We start from the raw sequence: 21579 nt of genomic DNA, 5'->3' as shown, positions 1-21579 counted from the left end.
TTTGCGATTAGCCTACGGCCGTTTTCGATTATACGGTTTGACTGGTTGGACCTATATCAGTTATCAGTATCTGCCTTACATAAGCCTTCGCTTTTTGGCATCCTTTAGATTTTCACATTTATGAATTTTTATCTTACTTTGGTGTATATTCTGAATTTTAGAAAATTATTTCTACTTATATGCAGAGTTGCAGTTGAATGCACCCATAGTGCCTTATTTGATATATCAATGCATGTTAATTGGGGGGATTGTTTGGTTGATAGCCTGCTCAGTTGGTGGCATAGCAGTTAGGGCTGAACTTTATGTCGATGTTGTTCCAATGCCTATTCAGAGCTGCCTTGAAACTATTCAGTGACTTGGAATTTACAATGACGTTTGGAAGACTATTCCAGTCGTCGACAACTCTAACAGCAAAGAAGTGTTTTCTATGGAAGGCCGTTTCAGGATAAAATACCAAAACTACTTAAGTACATAACTTTAACAACTTAAGTAACTTTCATGTCCACTTAAGTGTCTCTTTTTCACACTTAAGTACATAATTTTCGTACTTAAGTGCTAAAATACGTACATAATGTCAATTATGTACATAATGGTCAGGTTTTCTCGCACTTAAGTGTTGAATCAAAGCACTTAAGTAAAAAGTTTACATAATGACATAATTGTTGAACTTCATTATGTGTTTGCCTTTGTCCATTATGTTCCCTGTCAACATAATGAAAAATATTGTACATCACATAATTGCAAATATTCTCTGCCATTTCGTCCCAAGTTTAACATATCTACTGTGTGTAAAAATCTATTTTGGTCTTCCGCCGTCGAAAACCGATGCCTCCAGGGGGCGTGATCCGTTATAGCCGTACTGATCCGCTATAGCCGACTTTTCGGTAGGTTTTGTTTTGCGTCTTGTTTTGGAAGACTATTACTACATACTACTTAAGTACTTCATTGTTTTATCCAATTTCTACTTCAGTAGTTTAACCAATGTCTACTTAAGTAGTTTTACATATCTACATTTCTGAGGTTGAGTCGTGGTCTTTGTTTCTCCAGTTTCTTTGTGTGGCCCCTCGTCCTCAGTTCTCTTGATCTCCTGACCATTTTGTTCCCTCTCTGACTCAGATGGTATAGTCCAGACATAATTTCCTAAGTGTTCGTTTATTAATTAAAGACGGACCTGTGGCTTTTACATTGTTTTCAGACGAGCCTAAGCAAAGCCCTCACAGGCCTGTATCAAAAACTGCAAGTCCGTCAAATTTTATACTTGAAATAATGACTTAAAGATGCTCCACCGCCGACATAGCATAAATGATATTCATCAATTGAACAATAATTGGTGTTTAATCGTATATATTTATGCCTAATTAACACAAAAAATAACATAACTAATTTATTTCGCCTTTTGTGCATGCGCAAATATTACTTCATTCTATATAAGATGTAGTGCCACGGAATTTTTTCGGGATGCAATTAATTATTTTTCATATTTTTAACTTGAAGTAAAATTAGAAGCTCAAACTTTTCAATGGTGGTAATGGTGTAAAGTAAGTAACTTTTGTAACTGAAGAAAAATACTAAATCGTCTGCTCCTGTTTTTGATAGTGAAAAAATACTATTTATCAGCGGTGGAGCATGTTCCGAATAAACGAAAACGACCTAGATCTCCCAGGCTATTGACGGAAGAGTTTCCAGAAAAAAGAACTGAGTGAACGGAAGTTAAATCAATTCACGGAAATTACTCCGAGCTGTCGCGATTGTCCGCAACAAGTGTCTTATTGATTAAGACTATCAAGGGAGTTTTACGAAGTCTAACTCGATTTGCCCTCTTCTATTTCCAGAATTCCGAAGAAATTTCTCCGAGGGGATCCGATTGTTGTTTTTTTTTTTGCTGATCAATGCAAGCTTCTGACTGACATCGATCACATAGATTCTACTTCCGCTTTATATTAAGAAAACAAAACACGTGCACGATTGATGCAGACCTGAACAAATTCAAGAAGTTTTTTTTCCAGAAATGAACTCATGTGTGTAATATATACGCTCCATGTGCAACGGCAAACGTAATTATAATTTTCATCAATTATTCTTTTTAATGTAGGTTCATGTAAACAGTTGGTTGTGACATGTTTTTAGATCATTCTATTCACAGGGACTTGTAACGTAGATTGTGAGAAAGTCTGCTGTGTATACATGTGTACTATATACTATATAAAAGGACAAGGGAACCAACGACTCGCTTGGAAGAGGTACACCTGCCTCTACAAAAGTCGCCCGTATTCCGTCAAACATGGATAAATATGTACATATTTAATACCAATATATTCTTAAATAAATTTTCGACATGGAAAACACAACTTCAAACACGAAATAATATATTAACATACCTTTATTTCACTATGAACGTGGAAAATGCAGTCAGATATCACCGATGTCGTTTTGCCTGTCCACTGAAATCTAGGTTAAACACGTTTGTGTGGATATTGTGTACCCCATACCCGGACCCGGACTGGAAACACCATATACCCGGTGTCTGTACACTAAAAGCTACAATATCAATGTGGTAACGGTCAAGTACAACATTAGAGTCTCCATTTAAGTTAGATTCTTCAATTAATGATATATGCATCTCAAATAAAGGTTCTTCTAAGAACCTAAACCGTGAAACTTAATTTATACAGAGTCTGAGTACAGAATTTCAGTGTAGTATCGGGTTAGGGCGAGTACACCAAAAAGGTACCCATCATCAATTACAATATGGCGGATTATACGAACAAGAGTCGAGTGCTGGATAAAAAAAGTGTGATTCCTCGCTTAGCTGTTGGATTGGATTAATGAAAGAGTTATCAGAGATAGCCTATTTGTATTTGCAATGGGAAAATATCACCAGAAAGTGAAATGAATGCATACAAAATTTGTTACAAGGGAATATGAGTGCTTTTGACCTAGATTTCAGTGGACAGGCAAAACGACATCGGTGATATCTGACTGCATTTTCCACGTTCATAGTGAAATAAAGGTATGTTAATATATATTATTTCGTGTTTGAAGTTGTGTTTTCCATGTCGAAAATTTATTTAAGAATATATTGGTATTAAATATGTACATATTTATCCATGTTTGACGGAATACGGGCGACTTTTGTAGAGGCAGGTGTACCTCTTCCAAGCGAGTCGTTGGTTCCCTTGTCCTTTTATATAGTATATAGTACACATGTATACACAGCAGACTTTCTCACAACCTACGTTACAAGTCCCTGTGATTCTATTTACCAAGTCGGGGAGAAGTCCTGATTTGGCTATTATCAGGTAGGGCACATGTTAATGTATTGCTATTATAGCGATATATAGCTAATACGAATTTAAGGCAAAGCCTCAGAAGAGCGCAGCTACATGTAAAAGATAATAACATCATAACTTTATATTGTCGAAATTTTTCTACGAGATAAACAATGAATATATTTCATTGACATGCACATAATATCAATAGTTAGAAAGAATTTGAAATAATCCAAATGGAATAGTGCAATATACTTCAATCTTGTTTTTATCATATGCATAGAAAACTTGGCAATATGCCATGTTATCAAAAACACGCGCGGACCTGTGCCGTCATCTTTGGCCTAGGTTTTGTGACGTCACTTGTACTGCTGATGGTGATGTGCGCTTGAGAACATACACGGTATATATTGGACCAGTACATTTATTGCGTTTGTCTTGTATATGTGTAAATTAAAACTACTTACAGTAATTTTAAGGCGTATCCCGATGACACATTTCGTCTAGTACCGACAATTTCAAATCTCGTCGTGCTGATAATGAGAATTAAAACATGGCTGCCTACATATTGAGGCACAAGACTTTTCCCGCGGGACACGATTTCAAAGTCCAAGGGGTACTGGAATATATTGAATCTATATGCTCACACACGTGTTATGGTTAGTAGAGCTTTGCTCTACGCGGTCTTTGGCCGCGCAGAGAGCTGCGCTCTTATAACAAAAATATTTCGTTCAATTTTCCATGTGTACGCTGATTATGTGACAAGGTATGTCACTTTTGTTTACATTTGTCCACTATACGTAGAGTCAGATTTGGCTATATATAGTCAAATCTAGCTATATGTGTCGATATTTTGTACTACATGTACTGACTCTAAATAAAGATAACATTCATCTGTCGTATAAAGATTATGTTCATGAGAATCACAAGAGCATTTGACCACTTGGTAATATAACAGCTTAATTATTTTAAAGCATCATATCCATGGCGATTTTTTTACCCATTATTCCCATATGAATCCAATTTGGCACACAAAAATTTTGCTTGTCGGTGTGTAGGCCTAAATGTTGAAGATTTGGGGTTTTCTTGTATTTTCACGTAAGTGTTATCTTATACAAAAATGTAAGTGCTGCGCCCTTATCATATGCATATGATACATCATGGGTTTTTTTTTTCAGGTGACCAGTTGAAATCATGATCAGTATAGAAGATGTGGAAAAAGCTACAGAGTTGCTGATAGATGTGGATAAAGGAGCAACGGCAGCATGTCACCAGATCCAGGCCTTACTAGATAAAGCTGAGAAGGGAGAACTAAGCACCTCAAAGGTACATTGTGATTGTAATCATTGTACAGTATATATACATCAGTTTAGCGTTGACTATCACCTACAATTTTACCCATTTCAATACTATTGCTACCAGGGAATTCACTTTTGTGATAGTTTAACTATTGTACTGTAGGCTACATAAACTATTGTACTGTAAGCTACAATTGCGATAGTATGCATTCTGAATTCTATCATATTCCAGTCGACAGTCAGCAACTTTAAGCATTAATCCGTTGTAAGTTTACAGCTGTACTAATGGCAATTGTAATGAACTAGTCCGATTGGATTAGTGGGTCCCCATTCGATTAAAATTGTTAAATACTACATTTACAAGAGCAGTGGTCAATTGCATTTTTCAATACATAATGAGTGCATTTTGTATGAGATTATTTCGGTCCAGATGCATCATTTTGTGAGAATTTGTGTTCACGAAAGCATTTCATCATGATCATGACTGAATTCGAATCGTGAAGCAAAACAGCTGTATATTTAATTTGAACTACTGATTAAATAGTTGGACTAGTAAAATTTTTGGGTTTATTAGGGTAGTCGAAATGACTAGCAGCAAAAATAGTTAACGTCATAGACAGAGTCAATGGATTTTCCCATATGTTTAGTGCTATGTTTGTTTAGAGTTACTTCCCTTTACCCGATAGCATCCTTTGAAATGCATTATAATGTCATAATTGACATGTGAAAAACTTGCAAGTTCATGTGATATAGGATACAATGCATAAGCAACACAAGTATGTTCCAAGTTCTGGTGTGTTGTCCCACTTTGATAGGTGAAGGTGAGATATTTATAATAGTACAGACATATTTGTTAAAAGTTATGTGTAATTTCAGTAACGGTCTCGATCTTGTGTTTCAGGGTCTGAGTTTTCTGGAGATGAAATATCAGATGCTACTGAGCTACCTAAGCAATCTGACGTATATCCTGTTACAGAAGTCAAGAGGACATTCAATACAGGCTGATCCATCTATCTTCAGACTCACAGAAATACGCACGGTTGGTTTATAGCGTCACTAGTTCTCATCACATGTTAATTCTCTCCATCACATCTGTATCTGTATGATTACCACGCAAATTTACGGCAATGAAGTCATCTCCTGATAAAAGCCGCTTCCTCAAAAACCTTGTCTGAACATTCACGTGTGCTATGATGATAAGAATGGGTACTTGGCGAGAACTGGTCGCCTACTAGTATAAGTATAGAATATTTAGACAAGATAAATCAATGAGGTTTTAATGATATTGAAATATATTACAGGATTGTACAGGCATTGAAAAGCTCTTTATATGGTATGCATTGGATCCCCATAAAACTGGTGGAAAGGCCCTAAAAACATAAAAAATGCCTTAATTAAAATTATAAAAATGACCAAAAACATGAAATAGAATATTAAGTGTTTGCTATATTACAGATCAATCTAGAAAAAGTGGTTCAATTTGAATTCTTGTTTTTGTTTTGCTAATTTGAAACTGGCATGCCATAAAAGACTCTGGCTATTAATACATGTAACAGTTAGGTCGTTCAACTTTCCAAACCAATGAATTACAATTTGCAGACAGTGCCACCTTTAGATGCTTCAGTTGCCTTATAAATGAACCTATAGAGCGATCCTTTTTACAGATACAATATTATTATTGAAGTTTTTTCTTATGCAGATACATGAAAAATTGCGACCTATTGATCAGAAATTAAAATACCAAATTGACAAGCTGATCAGGACTGCTGTAACAGGTGACACAGGTAACAGTTTAGTTAATTAGTATAGTTATTGAATTTTGCAGGTGTAAAATTTTACGATTTATGGTTTGAAACTGATGGTCTTTATTTTTTTGTAATTCTTCTTTGTAGCTTTTGAAAACGTCATCTATGTGATATGGTTTGACATGTAAAACCAAAATTTTTGAGTTAAATAAGTTATGAGGTACATTTTGCGAACTTTGGTGAATCTGTATTTATAGTGAAATTAAAAATGCAGCAAATATAAGCAACTATATATTTTGCATATTTCACAACAAGGGTAGACTCTTAAACAGGATAGGATATACTTCAAATTGCCTGTCTCTAGATTATTAAAGCAAAATTTGGGCTCATGATTTTTGTCTCTATATTTTTTATTCGATTTAAACTAGGGGAGATAATTTACTAGTATTGGAGTATCTTGAAAAATCTAATATCAGCAATTTAGATCTGCTTGGTAGTTTAAGGTTAGGAATAACTGTATTCTATAACACTGCTTTATAATTATAATGATAGTATGTATTTGTTTATATATAATTATAATGATAGTATGTATTTGTTTATTACATAAAGACTTTGATTTATCTTTAATTTGATTTCAGGTGCTGCGGATCCACTCAGATTTAAAGCCAATCCAGACAATCTTATTAATAAGGTAATATCAGTCATTATTTGTCTATGAATAATTAAGAGGGATTAATTCTTGGGAAGGGACAAAAAGTAAATACAAATTCCTGAATCTGGCTCCACTGATCACAGAGACTGAAAATTGAAAATGGTGTTGAGTCCAGCTGTCAAAACAACTTCACCATTACTTTTAGACGTAGGCATGGTAGTTAAGTTAATGCTGTACCACAAAAATAAAATTCTGAACATGTACTCATCCAAATAAATGAGATATTTTGTTGATTTAATCATTAAAGCTGACAATGCAAGTTAAAAAGTATGCATTTGAGATTAAGAAAAAATAATCAAGTTTTATTCAAATCACCTTTCGTCCGTGGTCCTTCCTTCAGTCCGTCCGTCTGTCCTTCCGTCCCTCCCTCCTTCTGTCCGTCCGTTAACAATTCATGTTACAGCTATTTCTAAGAAAGTACTGAAGGAATCTGTCTCAAATTTCATCTGTATGTTCCCCTAGGGCGCTATTTGTGCATATTGCATTTTGGGACTGATTGATCAACAAGTTGGCCCCCAGGCAGCCATCTTAGATTTTGATTGTGAAAGTTTGTTACCGCTATTTCTCTGAAAGTACTGAAGAGATCTGTCTCCAAATTTACATGCAGGATCCCATAGGGCCCTATAGTTGTGCACATTGCATTTTGAGACCGATGGGTTAATAAGATGGCCGACTGGCCGCCATCTTGGATTTTGGTAGTTAAAGTTTGTTACCGCTATATCTGAGAAAGTACTGAAAGGATCTGTCACAAATTTAATATGTATGGCTCTAGTTGTCCATTTTGCAATTTGGGACGGATTGGTAATGCTAGGTTTACACTATGTTCCCGGCGGCCACGGCAGCCCCGTTTCAGGCCACCGTGGACAAAACGTGGTGACCGCGAGACAACGTGAGACAACGCAGAAGGACGTGATAGACAAACGTGAGCGGTCGTGATTACCGTGGATACCGTGCCAGATTTTTAAACTGTCAAAAAATTTGCCACGGCAGTCACGGTACAGATGGTGAACGCCACAGTACGTAATAAAACGGGAGTGACTTAACAAAACATAACAGTGCGTTCAAGACCATTACAAAACTTCCAGACGGTCCGTGGTGGAACGGGCAGCAAGCACGTTACCCAGAATCCCACTGTGATTTCAAGTTTTATGACGATCTGTTGCGTTTTTTCCACGTTTTATTACGGTTGATACAGATTGGCTGCACGTTTTGTGCCGGTTTGTTCAGGTTTGTCAAGGTTTTGACGGCAAGCCAAGGTGGATGATAACCGTTTTGATGCGTTTTGTCAAGGCACATCACGGCTTGGAGCGGTTGAAATCCCGACGTGATACGGCGTGTTACGTCTTATTACGGTCTTACGTTGCAAGCAATATATGATGGAGTATCATTGTCTGGCCTGGTACATATTTGATACTTCATGGAATAATTTGTAGTAATAAATAGAAATATTCATTATCAAACACTCAAATCACACCAAAGCTATCATTGCAAAAGGCAGATTAAGTGAGAACCATTACAGAAAAAAAAATTTCGTAGAAACACTTGGCTCTAATAATTATATATTTATACCAAATATAGTTAAAATTTTCTTTTCTTTTAACATATTTTGTAATTAAAACCTGACAGTGTTTGAAATGAGATTTTCGGCAATAAATATTGTTTCATTTGCTCCAAAAAAGCCCGGCATCAGACTTTCATCCCTAGTTAGCCGTTGCGGACCGTGAAAAACGTATCGGAGCTTGATCAAAACGTGTAAAACGTAGCAGACCTCATCAGACCGTAACAGGCCGAGAGAGAACGTAGTGGTATCCTTGATAGACCGTGCTAAAGCCGTAGTGTACCTTTAACCTCCGGGAACAGCACTTTCCCCTATATCCACGGTCTACCACGTAATCCGTAAAAGACCGTGGCAAAACTTCACAAGACCTAGCTCAACTTGAATACAGAGACAAAAATAGCCAAAATTCCACGGCGTACCACGTTTCGGGCAAACGGGGCTAACGTGGTCGCCGGGAACATAGTGTAAACCTAGCATTAACAAGATGGTCAACCGGCCGCCATCTTGAATTTTGGTAATTGAAGTTTGTTACTACTATTTCTCCGGAAGTACGTATACTTTTCTCAAATTTCATATTTTGGTTCTCCAAGGGCCCTAGTTGTGCATATTGCATTTTGAGACCGATTCAATTTCAACAAATTTTATTTCAAATATTATTTGAAAAGGGATTGAACAACAGGCAGTTCTCTCCGTATTGGGACCGATTGGTGAACAAGATGTCCAACAGGCTGCCATCTTGAATTTTGATAGTTGAAGTTTGTTACTACTATTTCTCAGAAAGCACTGAAGGGATCTGTCTAAAATTTCATGTGCAGTTTCCCCTACGGCCTTAGTTGTGTATATTGGATTTTTGGACTGATCGGTGAACAAGATGGCTGACAGGCCGTCATCTTGAATTTTGATAGTTGAGGTTTGTTACTGCTATTTCTCAGAAAGTACTGAAAGTATCTGTCTCAAATTTCATGTGCCAGTTCCCCTAGGAACCTAGTTTTGTATATTGCACTTGGAGACCATTTGGTGAACAAGATGGCCGACAGGCCGCAATCTTGGATTTTGATAAAATGAAGTTTGTTTTGGCTATTTCTCAGAGAGTACTGAAATTATCTGTCTCAAATTTCATATGCAGGATGTGGTCAAAGTTTGAAAAGCATAGAAAAGATCCCTCTTTCCATTGTCAGAAATATGTAATTCTTTGGTGGGCGCCAAGATCCCTCTGGGATTTCTTGTTCAAAATTTGTTTTTGAGACAACCCCTTGCGTTTCAAAGGGAGTGCAGCTGCCATTTCATTTTAACTCTACTTGGATACTATACGCCTGCAGACCCCTATATAAACGCTTGCTGTTCAAGTTGTAACAACTAACTCCTGACCGCCTAGATATACTGTACAATATACCAAGACGTAATTAGGTGTAACCTGAGGCCGTGCCATAAGAATAAAATGGTAAATATGTTCAAGGTTTTCTCAAATAAAGTTTCCAAGGACCATATTTATAGATCTATACAGTTAAATAAAAAGTAATGAATGAATACATACATACTTCTTTCCACATGTGATATCCATTTTCATTATAACCTAAACAAACTCAGAAATTCTAATAATAGATAACATTGTCAATCTGAAAATAAACACTGCACTCACCTGACAATGTTTCATTGAAGTAATATTGTCAGCTAGATCCCAAAATATGTCAATAACGAGTTAATAAAACTGCAACATACACTATAAGTTTTATAAGTTTTATACGTACATGTACACGTGTGTGTCTTTGGTAGTTTATATATGGAAGAGTCACTTGTCCGGGACACGTGGTCACGTGCATGTGGCCAGTCAGGGTTTTTACCAGCCAATTTGGGAAAAGGATCCCAAGCAAAATTTGGGAAAATATCACTGGTGTCTTTTAAAATTGGGAAAATATGAATATAAAAATGTATAAGTTAAAAATTTGTTTTTCAAATTTTGAAAATTACTTGAAAAAATATACGATCTTTAAGAAATGCCTTCATCTTTTGCAAGATATTAATATCATTTTCATAGCTTTTCACATCATTTGAGGGTTTTAACTTAATTTTACCACAATTGGAAAAATCTTGACTGCATGAATTTGGGAAAAAACAGTGAAAATTTTCAATTGGGAATGGATCCTTTTACCGGACCCTACAAAGGCCTGGCAAAAACCCTGCCAGTTGAGTTGTATAAGTGGAGATATGTGGACGGATTATTATTTGGATTTCTATTCACTTGTGTGGAAATTTCGTTTTGTGAAACATGTAAATGACAGCTTAGAAGATTTGACATGTTTTCTAGCTAAAACAAGGCCTTTACAGCTTTACTGGTAAGGGCTTCATTTACATATTGGTAGGCGATACACAGTGGACAACTGCTAGGTGTATATGTACATGTATAGATTGAGTGTACACATGTATGTGTGTCGTGTCAATTCACACGCTTTATATAGGGGTCAGTGATCATGAGTGCGTCGGAATACTGGTAGAGAGAAAAACAAAAATGTGTGATCTTGACAGGGGGATGTCTCACAAAAACAATTCTTTAAATACAAGTGTACTTATTTTTTAAAATCTTAATTGAATACCTTTAACTTGCACTGTCAGCTTTAATCTATTCACCCACACCATTTATTTTCCAAGTATCCGGGAGGTTGGGAGTAGCCTGCAAATGTAAAACGCAGTTATAGTTCCTTTGGGTAGTCACGTGACGTCATATATGTGCTACTTTAACAACCTTTGAAAAATTCTTTCGACGCACCCTTTTCCTACATATTACACTTCAAACATTTGGTATGATATTGGTCGTTATAACAAATAATAGGTGTCTGTATGTGGGAGCAGTAGTTATGGAGTATATAAAGAAATTGTCCAGCAGGTTACCAAACTACAGCACATAGCCACCAGGTAAACACAAAATGTTCCATTTTTAAGACCTTTTTACAACTGTTCCCACACATTGTTATTCATGTTATTGACCCTGGAGTCTATATGTGTTATTGATTTGATCCCTTATATCTGGGAAAAGTGTACACCGACCCTTTTTACTGGGATTGAGTTAATATTGCCCACAGTTTTGGAACTCTCTTGTGTTGTACAATACAACATAACAACAGTTACTATAATGAAAGTGGAAGTAAAACTAGAGAATTATATTCTGACATTATTTTTTTTAAATTTTATATTGTACATAGTTTTGTGGAATGCTCTTTTTAAAAGTAATTGACGGACAAAATATTATATGTGTACGTAGATCATTGAAAACGTATATAAAAACATTGTGTGAACTGTTGCAAATACAATGCAGAATTTGTCGAAATTGTGATGTCATTGTGACATCATCAGATTTCATGGTGATGTTTGAATTGCAACAATGTATAACATCATACAACACTGTATCTTTCGTAAAGTGAGCTCTGAATGATGGGCAACATTAATTCCCATGTGTAGTGAAACTCTCGTAAATTAACTTTAAAGCAAAAAGTTGGATGTCATATCCAGATTATGATTAACTTTTATCATAACAATATTACATAGATGTGATTTTCCGCTTTGAATCAAATGATTAGAACATTATATCACTTTTCATATTGATGTGTTAATGAAATAGATATTGTATGAAAAGGTAAGTTTAAAATCCCGGTATAACCTTTTGTTCTTGTATTTCTTGTTACTAAAAAATGTGTGTATAATGAATTATTTAGATGATATATTATATTACAACCATTAGTTGGAGGGTGAAGGTTCAGATGAGGAGTCAAGCTCTGATGAGGAGGAGAAGGAAAAGAAATCGCGTGCTTATGTACCGCCCAAACTTGCAGCCGTTCATTACGGTAAAATCATGATATATTTAAATTCTGAAAAATGAAAAAAAATTACCATTATTTGTATGCTTGTTGTTATCATTTGGTCATGTTAAAATTATTGAAATGACAAATTGATGGTTTACACACATATATGTGATATATACATACTCAGACTTTCATTTCCCATTGAGCATTTTTTATGCAGAGATATCCTTCCCTTAATTTTTTTTTGTGAGCAGTTTTTGATTGCTGTGTGCTATGTTGTGAGAGGGATTATTTGAAAAAAACACCTTACATACAAGATAATTTGCTCTCACAAAGTAATGAAATGACGATCAATGCCTAAACTTCTGTCCTGTGCATGTATACAATGTTTATTTCCAAGGGAAGATAGAATGAATATATAATGACTGATCCTCATACATCAGTGATATTTCATTATCAAATTGACAAGAAAGAAGCATGAAACATTATTACTCATAGTGGGAAACACACACACACACACGAACACATCCACTTATACACATATCTGCTATGACATATGAGTATTTTCACAAATGTTCAAATATGAAATTCAACAGAAATCAGGGACATACATTTATTCCTATAATGTCCAAATATAAAATTCATTCATCTGTTTCAAATGTGGTTATTGGTCCTCCAGGTATTTGATATATGTATGTATGAGTAACTTGACTATAACAAACAATTTTACCTGTAGATGGTGATGAGACAGTCGAAGAGAAGAAACAGCGCCACATGGAGAAGGCCCAGAGACGTGCGGCCAGCAGTAGTTTAGTGAGGGAACTGACTCACCAGTTAACAGATGCACCAGAGGAAATACAGGTTGGTATAAAATACATCAAATAAAAGTACATGCAACATCTATTTTAATAAAATAGTTAATAGTACTGCTGCAACATAGAACAAGCTTCTGAACCTTTACTCCCCTGCAGATTATAATGGATTTATCTAGATCAATGAATGGTAAAGTACACTGAAGTTATTTAGGGATAAAAAGTGATTATGTTTTTTTTTTGGTATATGCTTGGTAAAAAAATACTCAATCAAAATCATTTAATGTATTCACCATAATTACTGCCCGTGACGCTTAAAAATTAGTGATCCAAAATGGAAGTTGTGGACGGAAAAAATCAGCCATATTTTAAAGATGCTCCACCGCCGACAGAGCTTAAATGATATTCATCATTTGAACAATAATTGGTGTTTAATCGTGTATATATATGCCTAATTAACAAAAAAGAAATAATATAAGTTAATTTATTTTGCATTTGGTGCATGCGCAATCAGTACTTCATTCCATATAGGATATAGTGCCACAGAATTTTTTCGGGATGCAATTAATTATTTTTCATATTTTTAACTTGAAGTAAAATTAGAAGCGCAAACTTTTCAATGATGGTAATGGTGTAAAGTAAGTAACTTTTGCAATTTAAGAAAAATACTAAATCGTCTGCTCCTGTTTTTGATAGTGAAAAAATACCATTTGTTGTATACTTAGTCACCTTTATGTTGTTTTCATCTTTCTTCAGGAATCACGTGATTTGCACAGATTTAAAGCAGACAAGAGGGCTAAAGAGATTAAAGAGTTTGTATCCCTTTGTCTGCTACAAAAGTGTAGTTTTATACTGGATTTAATTTGTCTGTCTGTAGACAGTATGATTGGCTATAATTACTCCTAAACTACTGAAGGGATTTCAACGAAAATTGGTGGCAATAATACTTATAAAGTGTAGACGTGCAAAATTTATATAGGAACAAGATACCACCACTTTTTTTAAAGTTATACCCTCATGTTACAAAAGGGATGAGGTTGGGGCGGAGGAGATATAGGTTGGCCTCTTTCTTACTGGTTGTCACTTACAGAAATGAACACTAACTAATGTGACCTTAATAGGTTACATTGTATATGATAGGGATAAAGTACTTATCCTTCTGGATCACCTGGTTCTGTGTCCTATGCTGTTATATAAGTCTCAACACACATGAATATTTTGTTCTTTGTTTATACATTTGATGTTTAGGTCTAGATTTTTAGGTCATCTGACCTGAAGGGTCAGGATGACCTATAGTGGTCATGTTTCGTCTGTCTCCGTGCGCCGTCCCCCGTCCCCCGTGCGCCGTGCGTTAACTTTTCACATTTTGAACTTCTTCTCAAGTTCTACCAGTATGATTTGGCTGAAACTTGCCTGAAATGATCCTGACATGGTCCCGACAAAGTGTTCTTATTTTTCGGGTCAATCCGAAATCCAAGATGGCCGCCATCTTGAAAACACATTTTGAACTTCTTCTCAAATTCTAGTGGTGCGATTTGGCTGGAACTTACCTGAAATTATCCTGACATGGTCCCGACAAAATGTTCTTATTTTTCGGGTCGATCCGAAATCCAAGATGGCCGCCACAGCCGCCATCTTGAAAACACATTTTGAACTTCTTCTCAAGTTCTACTGGTGGGATTTGGCTGAAACTTGCCTGAAATGATACTGACATGGTCCCGACAAAGTGTTGTTATTTTTCGGATCGATCCGAAATCAAAGATGGCCGCCACAGCCGCCATCTTGAAAACACATTTTGAACTTCTTCTCAAGTTCTACTGGTGCGATTTCACTGAAACTTGCATGAGATGATCCTGACATGGTCCCGACAAAGTGTTGTTACATCTCTGGTTGATCCCAAATCGAAGATGGCTACCATGACACTATATCTAATTAATTTCCTATATGATTATTGCCAAGGTAGTCAGATGACCGTTAAGGCTCTTGGGCCTCTTGTTACTAATATCAAAATAAAATGATAATATGTTCATTTATGCATTTGTAGAAGGATAATCTGATTGATTAATTAAAAGGGTTTTATAACACAAAGGAATATTGAGTTAAATCTGGCTTATAAATGTTAAAATCGATCAGTTTTATTTCAGATATGAAGAACAATATTTCACTCGAGTATCTATATCCAAAAAGGAGAGGGTACGTATGAATCACTTTTTGAATTTTTCAACTTTTGACACATTAACTGAGAAAATATTATCTTAAACTCCTGCAAAAAAGTTATCCATTGTCACATAAGTAACTTGTCATTTAGAATATAGTATATCTTCCGTGGATATTTACAGATTTTTATAAAATATGGTTGACAGCTACATTGTATCATTTTTGTTGTCAGCATGAAGTCTGAGTACTTCTGCTATGCACCAATTCCAGCTGCACTTATTTTAATTTACCTTAATTTTGAGATCTTCATTTTTGACACTATAATATATACATATATGTATATGTGCTCACATTGAGTAAATAATGTATAAATGACTTTGACTATGGAACTTTCACTTTACATGTATTTCATACACAGAATGCAGCACGGAGAATGGGCACTATGTCTTCTCTCAATAGTCTGACTCAGTTTGACGATATCAGTGCGATAATGGGAGATGGAGGAGGAGACTTCACACATCAGGTATTACAGAAAGAAGAGCTAATGTTTTATAGCTGAACATGTATGATTAGAAACTGGCATGGGACTGTCAATGTGACAGTTCAATACAAGTGAAAAAGTTTTGCTGTTCAGCAAAAGACATGCTAAGTGTTGATGGCATTCCAAAGTCTGTTTAGCCCACCATCATCAGATGGTGGGCTATTCAAATTGCTTTTTGTCCGTGGTCCGTACATCTGTCCTTCTGTCCGTCCGTCCTTCCGTCCATTTTGGGACTGAATTGTGAACAAGTTTTGAAGGGAAATGAGGAATTTACACATTTTGCAGTAACTGTTGTATCAACAGCACTTAGAACATTATGTTCACACTAGCATATCTTATTGCATTCTATCACTAAATAATATATGCTAACTGTTTCACACAAACTACCTTTCTGTTATACGTAATTTTTGTTTGTTTAAGACACGTAAGAAGAGATGTTTAATTAATTAAGACTGATTAGAATCTGCTCTTTTTTTCAGGATGGTCCTTCCCGAAAGAAGCATAAAAGTGGTGGCAAGGTATTATTTCATTTTAGAAATTGTCACTTAGTTCATTTTGAAATGTATTTCTATAGTTTAATGCAAATGGATTATGCTACATCTATCAGAATGTTATGTCTGATAAACCAATGAGAACTAATTTTATATCAGGTTAGACTTTACACCAGTACTTTGTAGCCCACCATCTGTCAATAATTCATATTCATTATTATGGCATAAAGATTCTTCAAAATAAAGTATCTTTATTGTTTATTTTGCAGGGCAAGAAAGGCAAGAAAGGTATTTATGTCTACACTCTGTTGTAATTATTCAAATCGCCTTTCGTATGTGTTCCGTCGTCCGTCTGTCCGCCCTTCCATCTTGTTACCACCATTTCTCAGAAAGTACTGAAGGGATCTGTCTCAAATTTTATGTTCAGATTCACCTAGGTTCCTTGTTGTGCATATTTCATTTTCGGACTGATAGGTAAACGAAATGATAGACAGGCCGCCATCTTGGATTTTGAAAATTGCAGTTTTTTACCACTATTTCTCAGAAAGTTCTGAAGGGATATGTCTCAAATTGTATATGTAGGTTCCACTAGGTCCCTAGTTGTGCATATTGCGTTTTGGAACCGATTGGTGAACAAGATTGCTAGCTGACAGGCCGCCATCTTGGATTTTGACAATTGAAGTTTGTGAAGTTTGTTACCCCTATTTCTCAGAAAGTACTGAAAGCACGTGTCTGAAATTTCATGTGCAGATTCCCCTAGGGGTCTTAATGTGTATATTGCATTTTGGGACCGTTCGGTGAACCAGATGGCCGACAGGACGCCATCTTTGATTTTGACAAATGAAGTTTGTTACCGCTATTTCTCAGAAAGAACTGAAGGGATCTGTCTCAAATTTTATGTTAAGTTTCACCTAGGTTCCTAGTTGTGTATATTGCATTTTGGGCCTGATCGGTGTACAAGACGGCCGACAGGACACCATCTTGCATTTTGACAAATGGAGTTTGTTACCCCTATTTCTCAGAAAGTACTGAAGGGACGTGTCCCAAATTTCATGTGCAGATTCCCCAAGGGGTCTTAATGTGCATATTGCGTTTTGGGACCGATCGGTGAACAAGATGGCCAACAGGACACCGTCTTGGATTTTGACAAATGAAGTTTGTTACCCCTATTTCTCAGAAAGTATTGAAGGGATGTGTCTCAAATTTTATTGTACAGGTTCCTCTAGGGGTCTTAATGTGCATATTGCATTTTGCGACCGATTGGTGAACAAGACGCCGACAGGACGCCATCTTTAATTTTGACAAATGAAGTTTGTTACCACTATTTCTCAAAAAGTACTGAAGGGATGTGTCTCAAATTTCCTGTACAGGTTCCCTTAGGGGTCTAAATGTGCATATTGCATTTTGGGACCGATCGGTGAACAAGATGGCCGACAGAACGCCATCTTGGATTTTGATAATTGCAGTTTTTTACCTCTATTTTTCAGAAAGAACTGAAGGGATATGTCTCAAATTTCCTGTACAGGTTCCCCTAGGTCCTTAGTTGTGTTTATTGCTTTTGACAATATTGTTTTTGATTTTGACAATTGAAATTTTTTACCGCTATTTCTCAGAAGGTACTGAAGGTATATGTCTCAAATTTCATGTACAGGTTCCCCTAGTTCCCTTTATTTGTGATTTATTTTGGTACCGATTGGCGAACAAGATGGTTGACAGGACGCCATATTTGATAGAAGTTCGTTACCACTATTTCTCAGAAAGTACTGAAAGGATATATCTCAAATTTCATATGCTGTATGAAGTAAAAGTTTGAAAAGTAGAGAAGAGATCCATCTTTCCATTGTCAGACGTAGATCATACTTTAGTGGGCGCAAAGATCCATCTGGGATCTCTTGTTAATTTTTGCTGTGGTGTCCTAGTGGAAAAGATGTCCCGCATTTTACTACAACAAGCCAACATTTTGGTTGCAAGTTTGAATCCCATTACGGGGCACCGCTAAGTACTTTATCTAAGGGCACTCTGGCTTTCCTCCACTTCCTTAACTTGAAATATCCTTAAGTGAACTTGTCTGTTATTATGACTTTAAACCAACCAGACAAAACCAAACCAATCAAATATGCTCATAAGAAACGGCGATTTTGACGAGGAAATAAATATTCAGATGCTTTCTCATATTAGTTAAAGATGCTCCACAGCCGACAGAGCATAAATGATACTCATCATTTGAGCAATAATTGGTGTTTATTCGTGTATATGGTGTCTATGTAACACAAAAAATAATATAATATATTTTGCTTGTGGTGCATGCGCAATCAGTACTTCATTTCATATAGGATATAATGCCACGGATTTTTTTCCGGGATGCAATTAATTATTTCTTTATATTTTTAACTTGAATTAAAATTAGAAGCTGAAACTTTTTAATGGTGGTAATGGTGAGTAAGTAACTTTTGTAACTGAAGAAAAATACTAAATTGTCTATTCCTGTTTTTGATGGTAAAAAAATGCCATTTGTCAGCGGTGGAGCATCTTTAACATAAACTGTAATGTAAAATACACTCATTTATACCAAATAGCAACAGATTTCCTCAATGTTTCACAATGTGATCTAACACTAGCCATTCTGATTATGCAAAACAAATTAATTCAGTGATTAAAATATTGTTTTCTTTTCCATTGTAGGTGGTTTCAAGAAGAAAAAGGGAAAGTTTTAAAGTTTTTTTGTCTTATTTGTTAATAAACAAATAAATTATATATAAAATAGTCTTTGCTTAGTGTTTTAATATATCTCAACTTTTGCTTGAGTGTTTTAATATATCGTATAGCTGGTTATTTTAGCATTTTTTTTGGTTTAATTTGACAATTTGGCGGGTTGGTATGTACATGGCCAAAATTTAACTAGCTATATTATAACATCGTCTATTATAAAGACGTGAAGTATTCACCTTCAACATATAGTTTCTGTTCTGATCGTCCTCAACTTTTGATAAATCACGTTGCTTTGATAACTCTCGAGGGTAACAAGTGGTGCACAAGGCGAAATGTCGGTCGGGCTATATATAGCTACTAACCTCCATGTATTTGGTGAACAATTGTTCACTATTCAAACAAGGATAACATTGCAAATCGCTTCTATTCATAAAGTTCTGTAGGAATTGAAACCAAATTTGGTGAAAACCATCATTGGTCGAAGGGGAACAGAGTGTACATAAATTTTGGCTCTGACTTCCCGGAGACAAGGGGGGCGGGGCTCAATACGGGATATAGAGGTAAATCCTATAAATCACTACAAGTCAGAGTAATGCATGGATTGAAACCAAATTTGGCCAAAACCATCCTTGGGGGAAGGGGAACAGAGTTTATATAAATTTTGGCTTTGACCCCTGGAACAGAAAGAAGGGGGCTCGATAGGGAAATTAGATTTCTTCAGAAAATAAACAATTAACCTGTATTCAGAACATTACTTCGTATTACAAACCAGGTGAGCAATACAGGCCGTCTGGGCCTCTTGTTGTTTGAAAATTCTTTGGTCTGTATACCTATATCCAACACAGTGGAGATGAATATTTCACATTATTTGGTCAAAAAGACCCGGTTCCATCCAGCACAGATGGCGAATTGCATAATTTTTAGGAAAAGAGATATTGAAAGAATTCATGACACCGATCGACACATGGACATGGTTGACAGAACATACATGTATGATGGTATACTAAACGCCAAATTCAAACCTCAGACTTATGTCAGATCACCAAACTTCAACTTTAAGTTTTCTTGGTCAAATCGCCATATAATTTCCCGCTATACGGTACCTCAACTGGTAAAATTACCATAAAACATATGTGATATCTAATATACTGTTGGACTATTAAGACATCAGCCAAGTACATCCGTCACTGGATGTTTCAACCCCTAACTCGGAACACCCTTTAGATGATGTAATTAGCCTCCTGTTCTGAATGGTCTGGCATTCTGGTACTGTGATACCATCTCACAACCAACATTGTTGATGACCTGCTTTTTGGTTTCCCATTGGGCTTCCAACATCTAGCATGAAGTTAATGGAAACCCCTTAGTTTCCGCCTCTTTTAGGAAATGTGCACCATTTCCTGTGAGCCATTCCATGCATTACTCCGCCAGATCTTCAAATGTTAGGGCTCCACCAAAACCAGTTTATACGTGGTGCTGGACTTGAGAAGCATGTCTGATCTCAAGCAAATCTCCACGATTCTAGGGAGATAAGTCTCATCTCTACATCTACTGATAGTGTCCAGTCGCTGGCTACTGCGATAATTTCTGTGGTTTCCCTTTTGTAATATTGCTGACTTCCCACTTACATGACAAAGGTATGAAACGACCAGCACACAGTTGCTTCCTGTCCCTCGACCAATTTCCAATGTGTGAGCTTTTACACGGAGGACTCGGTGGTGTCTCCAGAAATACCTGCCTTGTCTTACACTATATGTTATAAAGTTCCAACAGCCTGTCACAGTTGAACTCGCCTTCTTCTGCAGGACCCCACTTTGGCAGGTTCAATGGAGTTGGCAGGATGCCATTCATTACTCAGAGGATAAATTGTAGCTGCCAGATCGTGTACTTTGAGATTTCATGCCAGGGGAGCTTCCTGTCTCCCATCTCCAATAAACTTTGGATACCCATCTCAACTGCTCTAATGTATTTTACTTTCTTCCTCCTGTTGCTGGATCTCATGGAAGTGGATTTCTACAAACGATGGAATTGGCGGGTGCAGGTTGGGTGTTTCGCTGTGTAGTGCTAGTGATTATATTGTATTATGGTATCCCTCGTCTGAGATGGTTTCTTTTTATCTGTCTCCATCTACTCCACCCACAGTGAATATAATATTTTAGGTAGATTATTTCTAAATGGTATTTTTTCAAACAAACTCTTTGATATACTAATATTCCGAATTTCTTAAATGATGTCTTGCTTCTTGTACACAGTATATCAGATTGTAAATTGAGTCACTGTAAATAAGTCATTTCTCTTTGTACTGTGTGTCATACACAGATTTATCACTTCACTTGGGTTTAATGGCAATATTTGACTGTATTGTAGCAATTAACTGCTCTTCAAAAAACAGTATTCAGACGTGTTGCTAGACTTGATCCACTTATGTTTACTGTGTAAACCACTACCTACCTGTCATGTATAAATAGACCTAATATAATAAACAGGCAGGGA

The 21579-nt window shown here is 36.1% G+C and overlaps 1 protein-coding gene across 2 annotated transcripts; it reads left to right on the top strand.

The window, feature by feature from the left end:
• The first annotated feature begins 1898 nt into the window (after nt 1-1898).
• On the top strand, nt 1899-19141 carry LOC138315313 (neuroguidin-like). Of its 2 annotated transcripts, none has more exons than XM_069256230.1 (13): nt 1899-2054; nt 4448-4595; nt 5469-5606; nt 6267-6351; nt 6951-7003; nt 12316-12418; nt 13113-13237; nt 13945-14000; nt 15333-15381; nt 15764-15868; nt 16366-16404; nt 16647-16665; nt 19060-19141. In XM_069256230.1, the coding sequence occupies exons 2-13, from the start codon at nt 4464-4466 to the stop codon at nt 19089-19091; spliced, it is 936 nt and encodes a 311-aa protein (XP_069112331.1). In that variant the 5' UTR covers nt 1899-2054; nt 4448-4463; the 3' UTR covers nt 19092-19141. The 2 variants fall into 2 exon arrangements, with proteins under 2 accessions (XP_069112331.1, XP_069112332.1); XM_069256231.1 differs by having other exon boundaries at nt 1927-2018.
• The last annotated feature ends 2438 nt before the right edge of the window (nt 19142-21579 follow it).

Source organism: Argopecten irradians, chromosome 2, assembly GCF_041381155.1.
Source record: "Argopecten irradians isolate NY chromosome 2, Ai_NY, whole genome shotgun sequence".
In the NCBI taxonomy this organism is placed as follows: domain Eukaryota; kingdom Metazoa; phylum Mollusca; class Bivalvia; order Pectinida; family Pectinidae; genus Argopecten; species Argopecten irradians.
This window is presented reverse-complemented; position numbering and strand designations above follow the sequence as displayed.